Source organism: Callorhinus ursinus, unplaced genomic scaffold (assembly GCF_003265705.2).
Source record: "Callorhinus ursinus isolate GAN/ISIS: 27379988/994484 unplaced genomic scaffold, GSC_fseal_2.0 scaffold22, whole genome shotgun sequence".
Taxonomy (NCBI): domain Eukaryota; kingdom Metazoa; phylum Chordata; class Mammalia; order Carnivora; family Otariidae; genus Callorhinus; species Callorhinus ursinus.
Window position 1 is genome coordinate 15,236,128 of NW_027397084.1, and position 21,604 is coordinate 15,257,731.

The window sequence follows — 21,604 nt, forward strand, 5'->3', positions numbered from 1 at the left end:
ATTCAAATCTGGACATTTTGTCTCCATGGTGGTACTCTTAACTGCATAATTTCAGAAGGTTAGGATCATGTAAGATGAATTGTACGGAATCCGTTGGATTTATCAGCTCTGTGGGGCCTTGTAGATAGAGGCAGAAGCCAATGATGGCAGTGTTTGGAGGAGAGAGGTGGGTATGGGATATGTACGCTTAAGATGGCTAGCTGAAAAGACAGGAGAAATAGGTCTGAATAAAGAAGAATTTATAGGGAAAAGAGAAGACCTACATGACAGGAGATACTTGAACATGCTTATAAGCTGAGCAAAGAAATCTGGAAGAGAAAGAAGAGGGGAGTTTGAGAGAGCATTTGATAAATCAAGATCCTTAGGACAAAAGAGTAGATGGGTTGCATGGCTTAGGTTTAGGGATTAGCTTATATAGGAGGAGGGAGAGATCTTTTGTCCACAGAGTTGGAAGGGAGAGTAGTACAGTGTGAATGCAGAAGTTTGGAGCTGAAGAAGTTGGCCCGTGGCCTTTAATTTGTGTAAAGTAGGTGAAGTTACCTGTTGAGAGAGAAGGGAAAGTGATGTGGCAGGGAGCTTGGGTCAGCTAGTGAAGACTGAAACAGGATTTCTAAGAGTGAGGAAAGATGATTATGTCTCACATCCCTGTTCTCTTGCTCATAAGCATTGTGACCCTGGAAAAATTATAGCCCCGTGCCTCAGTTTCCTCATCTTTAAAATAGGGTTTTGGTAGTGCTTACTTCATAGAGATTTTTTTAAAGGATTAAATGGGTTAATAAGATTAAAAATGCTTATAACAGTGCCTGGTACCTCATAAGTGCTCAAGACTTGTTCGCTCTTAACTGTGTTGGACTTGAATAAGAAGGATTCCTTGGTGCTTGTAAAGGTCCAGTTCGTGTTAGGGGTTGTGAATTTTTAATATTCCAAATTCTCAGTAATTGTGTATTTTTTTCCTCAGAGGTTCTCAGTGTTTTGGGAATAGGACTGTAGAGTGTAGCTGTAGATTTATTTAAGATTCAGGTTTTGCCAAATGGTTAAATGAAAGCAGTTGAGGGTTGCTGCAAGAGGTGGTTGAAGAGGTGAGAGCCCTGGGTATGGGCTGGGTAAGAAAGGAAGTTAGGAGAGGATTTGATAGGAAGAGAGAGTGGAGTCCAAACCTAGCAGGTTTTGTTGATATCAGTTCAGTTCTCATTTCACTTGATTGCTACCTTACATGAAATGATAATTATCTTGGAAAGCAAATTATGAAATTTGTATATGAAACTTTAACTTTACCATTGGCTTATGATGACTCTGTAATTCTTTATACTTCTTACCATTCCAATGCATTTATCTTACTCATGTGCCATTATTTTTAGGAAAACTTAGAGAATGAGTATGAACCACGAAGAAAAGATCATATTTCTCACTTTATTTTACGCCTTGCTTATTGCCAGTCGTGAGTATACAGTCTCATAGTTGAATCGGGTATCTTGGGTTATAAATTGGTACATGGGAAGCTGACATGTATTGTATTCAACATTGAAAAACTCAGAATAACATCAGAAACTGGCGATTGATGAGTTGAACACTGCTGTAGCGAATTGTTTGAAGTCAGTTTACTAAAAAATATTGAAAAAATTCTTTTGTAAAATTTGACTGTTGAAACACTTATTAGCTTCATGGGACAGGCTCTTCATTAGGGATTTGAAATTGGACGGGATTTCAGGAAGAAGAAGGACTTTTGGTACTATTTTCCCAGAAAAAAATAGTGGCACTGTTTATAAGAAATAATGACTCAAACATATACTTGTATTTGGTACAGATTTTTAGAAGTTGAGATGTATGGGCTAGTGCCCATTAGATAAGATCTTTTCCTTTGCTAGTTCATTTGTTATAATATAGTGCCACCCAGAGGGAGAAGGAGTTAGTTCCTTTTTTTTTTTTTTAAACTTTGTGTTTTTTTCCCTGCATTAATTTGGCTAAATAGCATACTTATTGTTTTTTTTTTTTCCCTGTTTCTTTCTATTAATAGGCTTAGCAAATGAGAATCTTGAAATTGTTTTCTATCACAAGATTATAACTGAGAAATTATTCACCGTGTTTGGTCCTGGAGTTTTTCTTTTGTAAAAAAGCATGTGCATTTTATGTAATTAATGCAGTAAATGAATTGCTGACAATCTGTGAAAGTCACTTGGGAAAAAAAACTAAATTATATATACATGCAGTCGTATAATTATTTTGTGACAACAATAATGCCCATTATATATTTTATGAATTAATATATTTATATGTTAGCTTTTAAAAAATTGAGGTATACTTGCACATATTAAATTTTGTGAAATTATAAACTATGAAGCTGTAAGCAGTTTACTTTCAGAGTTTCTCTGATCATAATCTATTCAGAGATAAAGTTACTTTTTTTTGAGATAAAGTTACTTTTAAAAAATTTGGTATTTATTTGGCATTGATGAAACCACCTTAGGCTGAAGGAATATCCCATTTTCTAATGTAAATGACTATTTTGCAGTTAAATGCAATGAACTGTGTTCTTTTATATTATTTGATAATCAGCTAGGCTCAAGGTATTCTGTATTTAATTCTTTTAATTTTATATTCATAATCTCTCTCCCCATGTCCAGCACATCCCTGGTAGATTGTGTGCCATGTATCTGTACTCTTGATTATACTAGAGGACTTGTATGCTTTTAGCTTCTGTCTTTTGGCATCTTGCTTATGTTTGAATTTTATTTCATAAAAATTTCTTGAATTTAATAATTGGTGGACTTTTAAAATAATATTGGGCTTTTCATTTATGCTTACCATTTCCCTGTCTCCATTTCAGTGAGGATCTTAGACGCTGGTTCATTCAACAAGAAATGGATCTCCTTCGATTTCGATTCAGTATTTTACCCAAGGACAAAATTCAGAATTTCTTAAAGGATAGCCATTTGCACTTTGAGGCTGTAAGTATAGTTTTGTATCCATTTTCAAATTGTTTTCATCGTTCTCCCTTCCTGTTGGCCTTAAGTGCTAGTATTAATGTCTGGCATTCTTTTTCTTTACATTTTCTTCTGAAGTACCTGCCTGAAAGAATAGCTGTTGGCTTTGCACAAGGAACCTTTCCTTTTCCATGACTGGAAGAAAAGGGGCTCCTTAGTATCAAAGTCTCACATTTAGTGACTTTATTAAATATGTGACTTGTGCAAGCACAAAAAAATTTAATTTATACAGGTTCGTCTTTAACCAAAATCTTCTAGGCCGAAGATTTAAGGCTAATAATGTATTAAAGGAAATAGAGAAGTGGTAGGTAGTATTTATTTCCAGTAATGAAATATAGTTTAGACTTTGTTTTAAAAGTCAGTTGTTGGTAAAATCTCTGAGGAGTTTTAAAAATTATTTTGCAGACAAATCTGAATGATTTACATATTGTAACTATATAAAAAAGAAATGTCTGGGATGTATTTAGCAAGTGTAAGTATTGTGGGTGGAAATAGGATTTATGTTTTTTAGGATGATCTGTGCTGTGGAGGGAAGGCAGAAAAATTCATGGAGCACTTAGATGTTAGTAGGATTGAGTGAGTCACCATTTTGGTGTTAGAATGAGTGACTTGAGGCCAAATAAAGTAGAAGTTGGAGTGAAAGACATTGTTCTGAGAAGTGGAAAATATACTCATGGTGTACAGAAACAGTGTGGGTTATTGAGTTGGTGGAAAGAGATGGCATGAAGGGAAGTAAACAAACATTTGATAGACATTTAGTGTTGATTATGTGTGAGGGAAGCACTTTGTGCAGTTTCTCTCCTTTCTCCTAAGAACCCCATGAGATTTCTTTTTTTTTTATTTTAAAGATTTTATTCATTTGAGAGAGAAAGAGAGAGAGAGAGCATGAGAGGGGGGAGTGTCAGAGGGTGAAGCAGATTCCTGCTGAGGAGGGAGCCCGATGTGGGACTCAATCCCGGGACTCCAGGATCATGACCTGAGCCAAAGGCAGTCGCCCAACCAACTGAGCCACCCAGGCTTCTGCCCCATGAGATTTCTAAACATCTACGTTGGCATAGAACAGTGTTGAGTCTAGATCATCTGACCCAAACCCCATGCATTTTCCCTTTTTTTTGTTTGTTTTTAACTTAGATCCTTAGTGAAGTCCATTATTGCTAATATCATTTACAGTTAATGTATCCTTTTATATTAAAAATAGTTTATTTTTTCCTGTTGAAATGAATAGAGAAGGGCACCTGGGTGGCTCAATCAGTTAAGTGTCTGACTCTTAATCTCACCTCAGGTCTTGATCTCAGGGTTGTGAGTTCAAGCCCCGCCTTAGGTTCCATGCTGGGTGCTGGGGATGGAGCCTACTTATATATAAAGAAAGAAAGAGAGAGAGAGAGAAAGAAAAGAAAAAGAGAGAAGTGTCCTTGAAGATGTTTTTTATTCTTTTTTTTTTTTTTAAAGAATTTATTTGAGAGAGAGAGAACACAAGCAGGGGAAGGGGCAAAGGGAAGAGAAGCAGACTCCTTGCTGAGTAGGGAGTCCCACCTGGGGCTTGATCCCTGTACCCCAGGATCATGATCTGAGCTGAAGGCAGATGCTTAACCGACTGAGCCACCCAGGTGCCCCTAAAGATCTATTTTTTATTTTAAAATGTCTGTATATTGTCAAGTATAATTTTTTTAAGCAAAAGCCATGTTTTTTTTTAAACTTTATAATTTAATTATGTACAGAAAAGTGCATAGATCATAACTGTATAGCTCTATGAAGTATCACAAAGTGATCATTACCAAAGTTAAGAAATGGAACATTGCTATCGCCTGTGTACCTTATGCCTCCTCCTATTCACTACCTCCTGTCTCCCACCTAAAGTTAGCTACTACCTGACTTCTAATATCATAAATTCTGCCTGATTCTGAACTTTATATAAATAGTATCATACAGTATGTCTTCTTCCCCCAGCTCTATTGAGACATAATTGACCTATAGCATTATGTAGGCTTAAGGTGTCCAAGATGATCATTTGATACATGTATATGTTGTGAAGTGTTTACCACAATAAGACTAGTTAACACATCCTTCACCTCACATAATTGCCATTTTGTCGTGGTTATGGTGAGAACATTTAAAATTTACTCTCATAGCAACTTTCAGTTATAGAATACAGTATTGTTAACTATAGTCACCACGATATTTTGCCAGTGGAAGTGTGGACTCTTTGACCAACATCTCATTTTTCCCCACCCCCTTGCCCCTGGCAGTTATTATTCTGTTCTCTGCTTCTGTGTATTCGGCTTTTTTAGATTCCACATTCCACATGAGATCACAGGTATAATATTTTATAATACCTTTTTTTTTTTGAAGGGTTCACAGTCTAAAAAGAAATTTATTTGTTTATGAGAGCCATGATTTGGGACATTAGAAAGTTCTCCAGGGATGTGTTGGGAAAAATGTGGTGAGAGGGCGAGACTCAGCAACCCATGGGCATGTCAAAAGATGTGTACAAACTCTCTTGGGTTAACTCTGCTCTGACTTCAGGCCAAAGGTGTTTGCTTGCAGGGCCCTGACAGCTGAATGGCTGGAAGGCCCTGGCTCGAGAGAATCGGAACCTTTCTTCTTCTTCTTTGTCTTCTTTACTGGTATGTCGTGTAACGTAGCATCCACTACTACCTCAACTTGCTTTTGTAGTTTTTTCTTTTCTCTCCTTTTTTTGGGCTTTGGGGTAATGTCCTGGTCATCAGGGGGCCACACACAATCCTCTCCATCCTCAGCAGAAACACCAGAATTCTCATCCCAACAAGGGTCTCCGAGCTGCCGTTCAACTTGGTCTCTCTTCTTCTTGGCTTGGGGTTCAGTGTAAGTCTCCACATTTTTATCTTTTGCCCCTTTCTCTTCTTTCCCCTTTTTCTTTCTATTTGGTTCTCTGCAAGGTCAGGCCCTGCCGCTGTGACCTCTGGCTTATTCTTTAGCTCCGCCATCCGCTTGGCAAAGTACTCCTGGATGGTGAAGGCACTGGTCGTTGTAGTGGAAGAAACATTCCCATCTGGAGTGGCAGGGCTGGAATCATCATCCTCAGGAGTCTTCTTACTCTGTCTTTTCCCAAAAATGCAGTCAAGATCTGTTTTGCTCCGAGATGATAGATCCTTCCCTTTTGTGAATTTCATATAGTGAACATGGTTTTTGGAGATTTTAGACTTTTCTTTAAGGCTGAAAGTCTTCTTTTCTTTGTTGTCTGAGGAGTCTGTTGTTTCCTGCCCATGGCAAGTGTTCAGCTCAGCCAGAAGCTGGTTAAAATCATCCTGATGAGCAATCCAGTTATCTTCATTATTGATTGTAGCTCCAAGTCCCAGGTGGTTATTTTTAACTTGAACTTTAATATGATCTGTGGCTCCTTGCTCCTGAACCCCTAAACCCTTTCTTTTAGACCACCCCATCTTCTCTAGCATTCTCTGGCCAAACTTGGAATGGTCATTGCTCCACGCAGTGTTTCTTGGATCCACAGCCCATTTCTGCTTCCGCCTTCGCTCAGCCAGCATTGACATGTCGAGAGCCTGGGGCGCCGCGAGTCTCCGGACCTGAGCGGTGGTGGCTACCGAGCAGCCGGCTCGCGAAGCATAATATTTTATAATACCTTTATTGAGATAGCATTCACATATCTTGAAATTCACCCTTTTAAAATGTATAACTTAGAGGAAGGGAAAAAAAATAAAAGGTACAATTTATTGGTTTTTAGTATAATCACAGAGTTGTACAACCATCACCACTATCTGTTTTAGAACAATTTTATTACCCTAGAAAAGAATTTGAGAATTATGCTACCCATTAGTAGTCACTTTTCATTTCTTCCTCTCATCCCTTGGAAGCCACTAACCTACTTTCTGTCTCTCTGAATTTGCCTATTCTGGTCTTTTCATATAAATGGAATCATGTCTTGTGGTCTTGTTACTGGTTTCTTTCACTTAGTGTAATTCTTTTTAAAAATTAAGTATAATTAACATACAGTGTTGTATTAGTTTCAGGTATACAATATATAACAATTCAACAATTCTATACAATTCTCAGTGCTCATCACAATAAATATATTTTTTTAATAAAAACAATTTTTTTAAAGATTTTATTTATTTATTTGACAGAGAGAGACACAGCGAGAGAAGGAACACAAGCAGGGGGAGTGGGAGAGGGAGAAGCAGGCTTCCCACAGAGCAGGGAGGCTGATGTGGGGCTCGGTCTCAGGTCCCTGGAATCATGACCTGAGCTGAAGGCAGAGGCTTAACGACTGAGCCACCCAGGCGCCCTGTCAATAAATATATTCTTAATTCCCTTTATGTATTTCACTCATCCTCCCACCTACCTCCCCTCTGGCAACCACCAGTTTGTTCTCTGTATGTGAATTAGTTCTTTGGTTTGTCTCTTTGTTGTTGTTTTGTTTTGTTAAATTCCACATATGAATGAAATTGTATGTTATTTGTCTTTCTCTGATTGACTTATTGCACTTAGCATTATATCTTCTAGGTCCATCCATGTTGTTGCAAAGGGCAAGATTGCATTTTTTATGGCTGAGTAATACTCCGTTTTATATATATTTATATAAAAAATATATATATATTTATAAATTTGTCAGAGAGAGAGAGAGTGAGAATGTGTGCAGGTACCCACAAGCACCCACAAGCAGGGGGAGTGTCAGGCAGAGGGAGAAGCAGTCTCCCCGCTGAGCAAGGAGCCCTTTTGGGGACTTGATCCCAGGACGCAGGGATCATGACCTGAGCCGAAGGCAGATGCCTAACCGACTGAGCCACCCAGGTGTCCCTTACTCTTTATTTTTCAAAAATTTTAATTTAATTTGATTTTTAAGTAAGCTCCACGGTGGAGCTTGATCTCATGACCCTGAGATCAAGACCTGAGATGAGATCAAGAGTCAAATGCTTAACTGACTGAGCCACCCAGGTGACCCCCTTAGTATTTTATTCTTTAATGTCACTGTAAGTGGAGTTGTTTCTTTATTTCATTTTTGGAATGTTTATTGCTAGTGTATAGAAGTTCAATTGATTTTTGTATATTGATCTTGTATCCTGCAACCTAATGGAACTCTTAGTACTAAGAAGTTTTAGTGGATTCCTTAGGAGATTATGTCTCACAAATAGAGATGAATCTTACTCATTACTTTCCAATCTGGATGCTTTTTATTTCTTTATTTTTGACTAATTTCCCTAGCTAGAATCTCTAGTATAATGTTGAATAGAAGTGGCAGTAGTGGACGTCCTTGTCTTGTTCCTGATTTTAGTGGGAAAAAATCATTCAGTCTTTCTCTTTGACCTATGATATTAGATATGTGTTTTTTATAGATGACTTTTATTCAGATTGAGAAAATTTCCTTCTAATTTTATTTGAGCATTCTCATCATGAAAGGGTGTTGGATTTTTGTCATGTGCTTTTTTTGCACCTGTTGAGATGATGGTATGATTTTGTCCTTTATTTTGTGAATATGGTGTGTTACATTAATTGATTTTTGGTCCCATCCTTGCTGGGATATTCCTGGGATAAATTCCTCTTGGTTATACTGTATGATTGATTGATTGATTGATTGGAGAGAGAGTGTGCACGCACCAGTGGCGGGGTAGATGGGCAGAGGGAGTGGGAGAATCTCAAGCAGACTCAATGCTGAGCCACCTAGGTGCCCCTGTATGATCCTTTTTATATGTTGCTGGATGATTTGCTAGTATTTTTTGGAGGATTTTTGTGTTTATTGATAAGGGATGTTTGTAGTTTTTTTGTGATCTCATTGTCTAGGTTTGGTATCAGGGTAATCTTGGTCTCAGAAGGGGTTGGGAAGTGTGAAGTGTGTCCTGTTCTTTTGGGTTTTTTTTTTGGAAGAGATTGTGAAGGATTAGTGTTAATTTTTCTTTAAATACGTGGTAGAATTTAACCAGGGAATCTGGGCATAGGCATCTCTTTGTGGGGTGTTTTAAAATTACTGATTCACTCTTATTATAGATCTATCCAAATTTTCTATTTCTTCTTGAGTCAGTTTCGGTAATTTGTGTTTTCTAGGAATTTGTCCATTCATCTGAGTTATCTAATTGATATGTACACTTGTTCATAGTATCCCTTGTAATCCTTTTTTAAAAATTGAAATATAGGGGCACCTGGGTGGCTCAGTCAGTTAAGCATCCGATTCTTGTTCTTAGCTCAGGTCTTGATCCCAGGGTTGTGAGTTCAAGCCCTGCACTGGGCTCCATGCTGGGTGTGGAGCCTACTTAAAAAAAATTGAAATATAATTAATATCCAATATTACATTAGTTTCAGAAATCCTTTTTCTTTTTCTTTTTTTTTAATTAATTAATTTATTTGAAAGAGAGAGAGAGAGCGAGAAAGAGCACATGCAGGGAGAAGAGGGAGAAGCAGGCTCCCCGCTGAGCAGAGAGCCCAATGTGGGACTCAATCCCAGGACTCTGGGATCATGACCTGAGCCACCCAGGCGCCCCTCAGAAATCCTTTTTATTTCTGTAAGGTTGGTAATGTCCTTTCATTCTTTTATTACTGATTTTACTAAGTCTTTTTTTTTTTTCTGTCATTGAGTTAGAGGTTTGTCAATTTTTTTGATCTTTTCAAATAACTATTTGGTTTTGTTAATTTTTCTCTACTGTTTTTTCTATTCATGTGTCTTTAATTTTTGCTACTTATTATCACTTATCAGTCTATTATTTCCTTCCTTCTGTTTGCTTAGGGTTTAGTTTGCTCTTCTAGTTTCTTAAGGTCAAAGTTTAGGTTACTGATTCAAGGTGTTTTTTTCATTTTTAATGTAACCATTTACATTAACCCTCCTCTGAACACTGCTTTAGATGCATTCTGTGAGTTTTGGCTGTGTTGTTTTGTTTTCATTCATATCAAAGTATTTTCTTTGTTTCTTTTTTGACTTATTGGTTATTTTGGGTGTTGTTCAACTTGAGTGTATTTTTTTTCAAAGATTTTATTTATTTGAGAGAGAGTGAAAGAGAGAGAGCATGTGCAAACACAAGCAGGTGGAGGGGCAGAGGGAGAGGGAGAAGCAGACTCCCCACTGAGCAGGGAGCCTGAAGTGGGGCTTGATCCCAGGACCCTGAGACCACGACCTGAGCTGAAGTCAGATGCTTAACCAACCGAGCCACCAGGTGCCCTCACCTTATATGTATTTTTGAATTTTCCAAACTTGCTGCTGTTACTGATTTTTTTTTTTTAAAGATTTTATTTATTTATTTGACAGAGAGAGGCACAGCGAGAGAGGGAACACAAGCAGGGGGAGTGGGAGAGGGAGAAGCAGGCTTCCCGCTGAGCGGGGAGCCTGATGTGGGACTCGATCCCAGGACCCTGGGATCATGACCTGAGCTGAAGGCAGATGCTTAATGACTGAGCCACCCAGGCGCCCTGTTACTGATTTTTAATTTAATTCCATTTTAGTCTGAGAACATATTTTGTATGACTGCAGTCCTTTTAAAATTATTGAGTCTTATTTTATGACCTAGCGTATGGTTTGTCCTGAAGAATGTTCCATGTGCGCTTATTAAGAATGCATGTCTATTGGGCGCCTGAGTGGCTCAGTCATTAAATGTCTGCCTTTGGCTCAGGTCATGATCCCAGGGTCCTGGGATTGAGCACCGCATCGGGCTCCCTGCTCAGTGGGAAGCCTGCTTCCCTCTCCCACTCCCCTGCTTGTGTTCCCTCTCTTGCTGTATCTCTCTCTGTCAATTAAATAAATACAATCTTAAAAAAAAAATGCATGTCTATTGCATTTGGTTAGTGTTTTGTAGGTATAGTTTGTTAGGTCTTATTGGTCGATAGTGTTTTCTAGTCTTCTGCTTGCTGATCTTTTTATTTGTTCTATTCATTATTAGAAGAGGGATATTGAAGTCTTCAGATACCATTGTTGAATTGTCTGTTTCTGTCTTCACTTCTGCCATTTTTTGTTTTATGTATTTTGGGGCTCTGGTTTTAGGTGCATAAATATCTATAGTTGTTACATCTTTTTGATGGATTGGCCGTTTTATCATGAAATGTTCCTCTTTATCTCTAGTAACATTTTTTTGTTTTAAAGTCTGTGTTGTCTGATATTATGATAGGCATTTCAGATCTTTTTTGTTTGAAAAAAGATATATCATGCAAAAAACAATCTTTTTACTTTCAACTGTGTCTTTGACTCTAAAGTGTCTCTAATAGCATATAGTTGGATCATTTTTTAAAAAGATTTTATTTATTTGAGAGAGCAAGTGTGTACAGGCAGAGAGAGAGGCAGAGGGAGAGGGACAAGCTGACTCCCTGCTGAGTGGGGAGCCCGATGCGGGGCTTGATCCTGGGACCCTGAGATCATGACCTGAGCTGAAGTGAGATGCTTAACCGACCGAGCCACCCAGGCGCCCCTTGAATGTTTTTCTTAAGTGTCTAATGATCCTTGGCCCTTTGTTTATGTTTAAGAATGAGATACTAAAAAGTGGACTGGAAGATTGGGGTTTATATTGTGTACATGGAAGTATATGAGATGCTTATTTACTATTGGGCATTATTCAATTACTTTTTAAAAAATAATTGGTTGATGACCCTTGCCAAAGTTAATATTTCAGAGGAAGCCTCCAATCTCTTTCCAAAGTGATTTATGTCTTAATGCTGACATTCTTGTATCAGAGAACAAGGAGCCCACTGTTCACTATGGTGACTTCTTTCTTTCTTTCTCTCTCTTTTTTCATTCATTTTTTGTATATGGTGCATCTAATTCATGATTGTTTTCTTGGAGATAATATTAGCGCTCTCTTCAGTATCTCTTTCTCTAGGGATTTAAGTTGTGGCTTTCTCTTTTCAATCAATTAGCACAATTTCATTCACTTTCCAAAACCATGTTGAACTCCCACTTCCACTATTTTGTTTGTCCTTGGTGGTTTATATTCTTTTTATATCATTATTGTCACTTTTCATTTTGTTGTGGAACTAATGGAAATAAATATTTATGTTCAGTTTGCCAGGTTTAGTGAGAGGCCTCAATGGCCTCAGTAATTATAGTTTTAAATTAGGGGAACAATGATAAAGTTTTTGAATGTGGTTTATTAATAGTGGTTAACAGTCCAGTTGTATTTATGGAGTTTGAGTTACCCATCTGATGCATATCAGTGTCGGAACCCCCCCTTCTGATCCTAGATGTCTTGCTTGGTATGTGAAGAAAATACGGTCCTGACCACTCTTTACCCAGGCCGTTCTCACAGCTCTGTTTTTAACAAGCAACTTGAGGGATGAAATAATATTTTCCTGATATATAGAGGAGGCTTGCTTACCGCTTGCTCTAAAAGTGATTGTTTCTCGGTGTTCCTTGCTGTAGTGCAAACCCATTCTACTTGACCATTCATCTGGACTGTGTCATTTTCCCCCCCAAGGAACTTGACGGTAAGCAGAATGACACAACGTCTTGGCTCTCTTGCTGCTTCTTATGAGTAATACATTTCTTTGTCTCTAATGCAGGAGTCTTTGTCTTCTGTCAGCATCCATTAAACAGTAATAGGCTAACTTTTGACTTATAGGTAGCATAAAATTCAATCCCAAACTTGACAATCAGGTATGTGATTTTGAGTAAATTTTCTGATCTGTACTTGTTTCCTCATTTTTAAGATGAGGATAATCCTGGAGTGCCTGAGTGGCTCAGTCGGTTGATTGTCCGACTCTTGGTTTTGGCTCAGGTCGTGATATCAGGGTTATGAGATCGAGCCCTGCATCTGGCCCTGTGCTCAGCATGGAGTCTGCTTGAGATTTTTTCCCCCTCCCTCTCCATTCCCCTCTGTTCCTCCTCCTACTTGTGTTCTCTCTCTCTTTAAAAAAAAAAAAAATGAAGATAATCCTAATCCTCACCAGAGATTCTTGAGTTTTAAATTAGTTAGAGTAGGGGCACCTGGGTGGCTCAGTAGGTTAAGTGGCTGCCTTCGGGTTATGATCTAAGGGTGCTGGAATCGAGCCCTGTGTCAGGCTCCCTGCTCAGTGGGGAGTCTGCTTCTCCCTCTGCTCCTGTTCCCACTGCTTGTGCTCTCTTTCTCTCAAATAAATAAATAAAATCTTCAAAAAAATTTAGAGCATATAGAGTTGTTAGTATTGTGCCTTGCATATATATTAGTAATATGGCAGATCCAGAGGCAGCAAATCTCTGTATTTGGAGAAGCTTGGGGTTAATTAGATTTGATATGTTTTTGCTGCAATTAAAAAAAAATCTATTTTGGATACCTGAAACCATAAAAATCCTAGAAGAGAACATAGGCAGTGGGTTTTTTGACATTGGCCCTAGCAACTTTTTTCTAGATATGCCTCCTGAGGCAAGGCAAACAAAAACAAAAATAAACTCCTGGGAACACATCAAAATAAAAAGCTCTGTACAGTGAAGGAAACAGCCAGCAAAACTAAAAGGCAACCTGTGGAATGGGAGAAGATATTTGCAAATGACGTATTTGATAAAGGGCTAGTGTCCAAAGTATATAAAGAACTTATAAAACTGAACAGCCCCCCAAATAATCTAATTAAAAATGGGCAGAAGATATGAACAGACATTTCTCCAAAGAAAACCTACAGATGGCCAACAGACACATGAAAAGATGTTCCTCATCACTTACCATCGGGGAAATGCAAATCAAAACTACAATGAGATATCACCTCACACCGTCAGAATGGCTAAAATCAACAACATGAGAAACAGCAAGTGTTGGTGAGGATGAGGACAAAGGGAAACCCTCTTGGCACTGTTGGTGGGAATGCAAACTTACTTGTACAGCTACTCTGGAAAACAGTGTGCAGTTTCCTCAAAAAGTTAAAAATAGAACAAGCCTATGATCCAGCAATCATACTATGGGGTATTAACCCAAAGAATACAGAAACACTAATTCAAAGGGATATATGCACTCCTATGTTTGTTGCAGCATTACTTAAAATAGCTGAATTATGGAAGCAACCCAAGTGTCTGTTCATTGATAGGTGAATGGGTAAAGAAGATGTGGTATATATATGCAGTGGAATATTATTCAGCCATCAAAAAGAATGAAATCTTGCCATTTGTAATGGGATGGATGGAACTAGAGAGTACTATGCTAAGGGAAGTCAGAGAAAGACAAATACCATATGATTTCACTCATGTGGAATTTAAGAAGCAAAACATATGAGCAAAGGGAATGAAAGAAGAGAGGCAAACCAAGAAATAGACTCTTTTAACTGTAGGGAACAAACTGATGGTTACCAGAAGGGAGGGGGGTGGGGGGGCAGGTTGAATAGGTGATGGGGATTAGGAGTGCATTTGTGGTTATGAGCACCAGGTGATATATGGAAGTGTTGAATCACTATATTGTATCCCTGAAATTAATATAACACTATATGTTAACTAACTGGGATTAAAAAAGAACTTCAAATCTATTTTGGGTCTTGTTATAGGAGAGTGGAATTTATGGCACATATAGGCATACTTTTAACAAGTGTCTTGGCAGTCATGATTGGCTTTTAATATTCTGGTTGCTTCCAGTCTGTTTGCTATAATTACTGTATTTATATTGTTTCTCTCTGCAGGTCATTTGAGGTGCATTATAATAAACATGCATTAAAGTAAGATGTAGAAATATGGATAAGATTGGAAAATTGAATGTAGGGAAAATTAATGTCTACATTTGTATGCCACCGGGGATCCTATGCAGTTTCTAAAAGGAAGAGTAACTTTTGGCTTTTTGTGTGACTTTTTGTTTTTTTAGTTCAGTGATTATTAGTTGTTGGGGGCGGATGTAGGTAGTCCTCCTAGGGGATTTATCAGAACCTTGGTTGGAGGTGTATAGTGTAAAAACATGTTTTTGTTTTTGAAATAAACAATGTGGAATGTAAAACTTGATCAAGTGTTTGTGGCTGGTGCTGATTCATGGAGGAAAGAAAAGAGTGAGAAAGCATTGCAGGGGCTTGGCAGAGAAACCATTCCTGTGATAGCTTGTATCGCTTTACTGGCAGAGACCTTTTTCCTTCTTTTTCTGGTATACTCTCATGGCAACTGATACTAGTAATCAAGGCACTTGAATTCAGGTGCTTTTGATTAGCTTGCCCGTAGCTCCCTGTGGCTCTTCCCATTTCCCAGCTTTTACCATTTCATTAATGGGAACATGCACATTTTTCTTCACTTTGATTGGAATATTTGGTTTGTGTTTGAAACTGTTGTGCTAGAACAGGTGTCAGTGATGCTTTTAGACTCAGGGCAAAGCAAGAATTAGGGAAAAGTTACTAGCATTTATTGTATAAGCTCATCTCTGATGTGTAATAGACCCTGCTGCCCAACTTAAGGCAGAGGGAAATAGTGGGGAGTAGAGAGCCACAAGGCCGTCTTGGCTTCCATGTTACAGAAGCTGGGTTGCTGGCACACACATCTTAGAGTCTACCTGGACTCTACGTTTGTATGCATTTGTTTATCTTTTCAGATTAATTAAAGCTGCAATGACTTTTTAAAAAAAATATTTTTAAGAAATCTCCACACCCAGTGTGGGGCTTGAACTTACAACCCTGAAATCAAGAGTCACATGCTCTACCAACTGAGCCAACAGGTTCCCCTAAAGCTGCATTGACTTTTATATCAATCTCTTTCTGTAAAATAAATATATTTTTATATTAGAAGGAGATGCAGCATTACAATTAAATTGCATTGTGTTTGCTTTGATGGGGAAATATGTACAGAAAAGGGAATAATTTCTTTGCGAGATTTTTTCTTCTTAAATGTTTTGTTGTTTGCCATAGTTGATGTAAATTTATTGGATAAAAATTTGAAGGAGGTGAATGAGGCCAGTTATCAGACTGGGACTCTTGCATTGTATTTCTTGTTCTGACTGTGTTTTGATAATTTAGCTTTTGTAGTCTGTATTTGGGTTTTTAGTGGATAGTGGATTCTGAATTTTTAAGATATATAACATAAAACCTTAATGTGAAGTATTCAGAAAGGAAAAACTGATATTTTACATTCTTGGATTTATGTGTAAATAATTTGTATTTTAAATCTGAAATTTCTAGGAGGATTAGAAATGATTAAGTATTGCTGTCTTTGGGGGGGGGCATTTTGGATCTAATTGATGAGTTGATTGACTTAATCTTGTGTCATATTAAAGGTGAATGAGTAAGGTCAAACATACTATTAATGATTTTTCAGTTGACCAGTTAGGGAAAGGTCAGGTTTTGACACCTGTCAGCCTCGCAGACAAAGGTTCTCTGTGCTCTTGCAGTTCAGAGTCTGATAGCTGTTTGTAATTTACCTTGATGTTTTAAAAAAATTTCTTAGGAAAGTCAAAAAATATTTTTTACCTAATTTGAAATACCAGTGGATTTAATGGCAGGACAGTGAAGGTGAGCATCTTAAAAGATAACGAGTGTATTCCATATGTTACAAATGAGAAGTCCACTGCATGTTAAATAGAACTAGTGTTGTTCCATTGTCAAATATGTTCAGGAAGGGCGGTCTTTTTTTTTTTTTTAAAGATTTTATTTATTTATTTGACAGAGAGAGACACAGCGAGAGAGGGAACACAAGCAGGGGGTGTGGGAGAGGGAGAAGCAGGCTTCCCGCCGAGTAGAGAGCCCGACGTGCAGGGCTCAATCTTAGGACCCCGGGATCATGACCTGAACCGAAGGCAGACGCTTAATGACTGAGCCACCCAGGCGCCCCTGGAAGGGAGGGTTTTTGAGTGAAGGCATTGTGGTTGGTGACCTTATTACCTGGCTCACTGAAAACAAGTACTTGTAAAACTTTGGATTGCTTTTTACCTATTTTAAAATAATTTTCCTTATCCTGAATCTGATATTTAAAATTTGTTTCTTATCCCTTGAAGTTTGGAGTCTTAATTTCTTCTATATTAGAAATTATTTCATGTCATTTTTGGCTCAGTAATCATGAATTAATGTTTAATTTGTCATTTGTTTTTAGAAATGTCAGTTATGTGAATTTATTAGGAACTTCTGGATACTTTAGTTAACATTGGAACATTGATTTTACATTGATTTAATAGTTTTAGTTGAAGTTTAAAGTAGTTTTTGGTGTTCACTTGTGCATTATTATTTCTTAGATATTTGCAAGTTGGCCTTGAGGTAGTCATGGTTTTCTGATCATTTTGGCCTTTATTATATTGTTTTCATAGCTAGTTGATCTAGTTAGGGTTGTTGTAGCTCTTTTGGACTGTGCATTCATTCTTGTGGTCAACTCTTTCTATTACATAAAATAGGAAAATGCCATTCATTTGATATATATGACTCTCTTTGTAGCTACCCTCTGGGATATGCTTACAAATTATTATAAGCCTAGTAATAAGTTGCAAAGCAATTTTAATGTGCTTGCAAAATCGAGAAATGTGTACTTTAATTTTCCCTTTGACGTGGAATAAATTTCAGCCAATGGGGAGTCTGATGTTACAGTTGAGACAAGACATGCAGATGTCAAAATGGCCATCTAGTGAAACACATTAGAGAACAAATGTGTTTGATGAGCATGGAAGCTTTTCATAGGATGTCTGACAAGCCATTGACTATGATAGAAGTGGAAAGGGGGCCTGGAGAAGAGTGAAGTGGGACGGTAAGCACATACTATTAACTCTTGGCAACACTGAGCTGAGAGCCCACTCCTCGGTTCCATCTCTGCAGCCGGCTTTCCCGCTCCCATACGTGGGGGCTCTGCCGCACTCAGGCACCCTTGGTCTTTCTGTGACCCCAAGGGTCCTCAGACCACCCTGTCCCAGCGAGGGTTCCACCCCCAACTTAGCCGCTGAGGAGCGACCTCCCTCAGCGGAGCCGACTTCTAAAAGTTCGGACTTTGTGCTCCGCCGCTCTATCACTTGCCGGTAGCGGCTGAGGGAGGCCCCCTCCTCCGCGGTCTATCTTCCCGTATATCGCCTCAGATTCACTTCTCTGCACGTCCTACCTCCCAGAAAGTGGTTGCTTTTCTGTTCAGAGAGTTGCTGCTATTCTTTTCTTCGATCTCCTGTTGAGTTCATAGGTGTTCAGAATGGTTTGATCCCTATCTAGCTGAGTTCCTGGGACCAGACGAAATTTGGGTCTCCTACTCCTCCGCCATCTTGCTCTTCCCCTCACACATACTATTAACTCTTGTTGGAAATTCCAGACTTAAAAGGAACTGAGGGAGAAAGGATTAATAATCAGATGAAGGTTCAAGTTTGTTTTCAGAGTGGGGAAGTAAACCATTTTATTTATTTATTTATTTTTTATGATTTATTTATTTGAGAGAGCGAGCACAGGGGAGGGGGCAGAGGGAGAGAATCTCCAAGCTGACTCCCCACTGAGCATGGGGCCCGATCCTACGACCCATGAGATCATGACCTAAGTTGAAACCAAGTCAAGTGCTCAACTGATTGAGCGACCCAGGCACCCTGTAGATCATTTTATATTCCAAGAGTTTGAAGTGGGCAATTTTGAGTTGAGTTGTCGGATTCAAGCATGGTGCTGAGTGTTGAGTAAATGAGCTAATTTCCAGAGAAAATAGTAGTCAGTTCAAAAGATTTACCTCTATTTCTGTTTCATAAACATGAGGTAATCTTTAAGATGAGTACAGTAACATGGAATACTTATCTTTTTCAGGGTTAAATATTAGGTAATAGGTATATATGTGTGTATATTACATGAGCTTTTTCTGTTGAACTGAATTTGAGGGATTATGCTGGTTAGCAGATTTCCATTTGTTCTGTATTCTTTATAGGAAAATTTATGATTTGCACAGAGCTCTTTATGTGTTTCTGTTGCAATTGCGTACCTTTAACTTCTTTTCAAATGATGTAAGGGAAGGTATTAATAGGGCTTCCTTTCTCTAAGCACACTCTACAAATATAATCCTCTTAACCTCACATTGTTTTTTGACATCAGATAATTATGGAAGCTAACTTTGTATTGTTTCATATATATTTTTGGGCAGCTATACTATTAGATTTGGAGAGTGAGGAAGAGGTTTATTGAATTCTTTTACTTGATTGAGGACTCACCGTTTATGCATATAATTGTAAAAATGCACCATAGCAGATGGTCTTTAGTGGCAATATTTTCGAAGTTCACAAAATTTGGATTTTCCTTATCAAGCTACAAAATTAGATTTTGCTCATTATAAGATAGTTTAAACCTAGAGATGCTGTGACTAAATGTGAAACTTCAAGCTGAGTTACCCTTGAAGGCTAAAATTAACATATGCAAAATTTTCAAATAACTTATGAAAGTCATTTTTCTTTTTTAAAGTTTTTGTATAGCTTTTGAATACAGAATTCCTTGTATTCTTATTGGTGATGACTTCATGCCTCTGACTTTGCCCTTGAAAAAGTATGCTGTAGCTTAGCTGAAGTTTCTGACCTAATAATGTTATATATAGGTTGCTATTTAGATCCTAAAAGAATGAAATTAATTTACTAAATATCATTTTTAGTGTTCTGATAGTCTCTCTGGTTAAACATTTACATTGTATAGTGCTCTGTTTTCTGAAGGTCTTCAAAAAAAGACTGAATTTTTAAATGTATACTTTATTTTTTCAATCTATAATCTTCCTAACTTTTTCTTGTCCCCTGCTGCCCCCTCCTTCCTGAACGTTTAATCCTTTTTAGTTGAAGTCCTGTCATGGACTAGTTCAGAGCCTAGATCAGGGTGCTGTATCCTATGTCTTTGGGATGCGATTAAAAGCCAGGGTTGTGGAAGGCTGATGGAGTTGCAGAAGAAAATCATTTTGTGGTGTTCTAGTCATTGAGTGGCTAAGTCTGAGTTACAAAGGCAGGAGGAAGTAGTCGCGGTTAGCCCAGGCCCTATCAGTATATCCATTCTTCTACTCCCCACCCTTCTGAAGACGGAGATAAAGCAGTTGAAATTCTTACTCTGTACTCCTCTCTCTCTCTCTTTACTCCCTTGCCGCTGATTGCTAATCTTGGCTTTCAGTTTCCTGGTGCCTCCTCCAGCTCTTGATACCTGCCAGCTGTCTGGCTTCTTTCCCCTGTTCATCTCTGCTCAGAATGCTCTCCCAATTCCAGTGTTGCATGAAGCTTTTGGGCAAGAGAATACTTCTGTTGTCTATATTGGAGTCGAGTAGCCAAATATATTCCGGCTTCTTTTAGTTGATCCAGAGAGTGTCACCTCTGTATGAATGTTAGAAAATCTGGAGGACTGTTTCGGAACTTGCATAGGGTCCTTGTTCCCCAAGGAAGGAATACTTGTTGGTAACCTGAATGAGCAGTGGACTTATTTTTTTTTTTTTTTTTTTTTAAAGATTTTATTTATTTATTTGAGAGAGAGAGAATGAGAGAGAGAGAGAGCATGAGAGGGGGGAGGGTCAGAGGGAGAAGCAGACTCCCTGCTGAGCAGGGAGCCCGATGTGGGACTCGATCCCGGGACTCCAGGATCATGACCTGAGCCGAAGGCAGTCGCTTAACCAACTGAGCCACCCAGGCGCCCTGAGCAGTGGACTTATTAAGGTTTGGGTCTCCACGGTGATCTAAGGAGACAGAGGAGAGAAGTTAGTCACTAAATAGCTGACATTTGTTACGTGTTCACTGAATGCCAGGCACTAAGCTAAGTGCTTTAAATGGATTATATAAGTTAATCCGGACAGCAGCTCCATGAGGAAAGGTTAGAGAGGTGAAGTAACTTACCCAGAGTTAAACACTAGAACTGGAACTCAAAAATCTGACCTGGAGGTTTTTGAAATGTGTATAGCACAAAGCATGTTACTAAATATATGAGCACGTTTCCTCCCGGCTAGTCCTTAACTAGCACTGAAATGAAGTGGAATAGCTGCTGACATTTAAGGTGACAGCACCCATCAAAAGGGATAACACAAACACAGGTGTGAGATTAGAGGTTTACATTAATGTAGGAAATTAAAGCATTAATTGTAATTTTACTAAGATGTTTTATTTTAGCTGACAGTTCTTAGCAGAAATGGAAACACAATATATTAAACATGCCATAAGTAGTTTTCCCAATATAATATGTGTGCTACCTCTAGGGGAAACATTATATTTACACAGCTCAGTTGTTGAAGGGCTCATTATCTTGACCATGGCTATTCTATACCCTATGTTGCTTTTCTTCTCTGGTACTTTTTTTTTTTCCTGAACATTTCTTTGGTCACATTGTATGTTTTAGTTCATGTTCAACAATAGACTCATGTAATATTCAAAGGTCAGTGGAAGCCAAAATTCAGGAGTAGATTTTATGCTTGAGATAGGAATAATTTAACAGGGTGGTAAAAAGAAACTTACAGGCTTGATTTGGTTTTGTTCTTGGCTTAGAAGAAAGGAGGAGGACCTTCTTTAGAGAGAGGTCCACTTGTTGTTTCAGACTGGGCCTTTTAGGAAGATAGCTCCTTGGTTCATTCTAGGGGTTCTGGACTCCAGAGGCTACTCTGCTAATAGATACTTTGGACATCTTTGTGGTATATTTCTGATGGTTGTAACAATGATTGGTGGGTGCTACAAGCGTTTAATAGGAGATGGGGATGCTGGAGTGTCTGCAATGCATTGGATAGTTCTGTACAACAATGCGTTTTTGTATGTCTTTCTTGATTTTTCTAATGTTCCTTTAAAAAATTTATGTGGGGTAAAAAAAAACAACTTGTTTCTAATCATCTGAATCTAGACCCAAACACTGTTTTATAAATA

General features: G+C 38.2%; 1 protein-coding gene and 1 pseudogene across 2 annotated transcripts in view; one reads left to right on the plus strand and one right to left on the minus strand.

The window, feature by feature from the left end:
• The window catches only part of PRIM2 (DNA primase subunit 2), a 319,663-nt gene that overhangs the window by 18,739 nt on the left and 279,320 nt on the right, over window positions 1–21,604 (plus strand). For both annotated transcript variants that reach the window (XM_025890617.2, XM_025890615.2), the window contains exons 4-5: window positions 1,359–1,438; window positions 2,825–2,945. In XM_025890617.2, the coding sequence (XP_025746402.1) occupies window positions 1,359–1,438; window positions 2,825–2,945 (201 nt within the window). The remainder of the gene's footprint in view (window positions 1–1,358; window positions 1,439–2,824; window positions 2,946–21,604) is intronic.
• On the minus strand, window positions 5,352–6,573 carry LOC112837777 (PIN2/TERF1-interacting telomerase inhibitor 1 pseudogene; annotated as a pseudogene).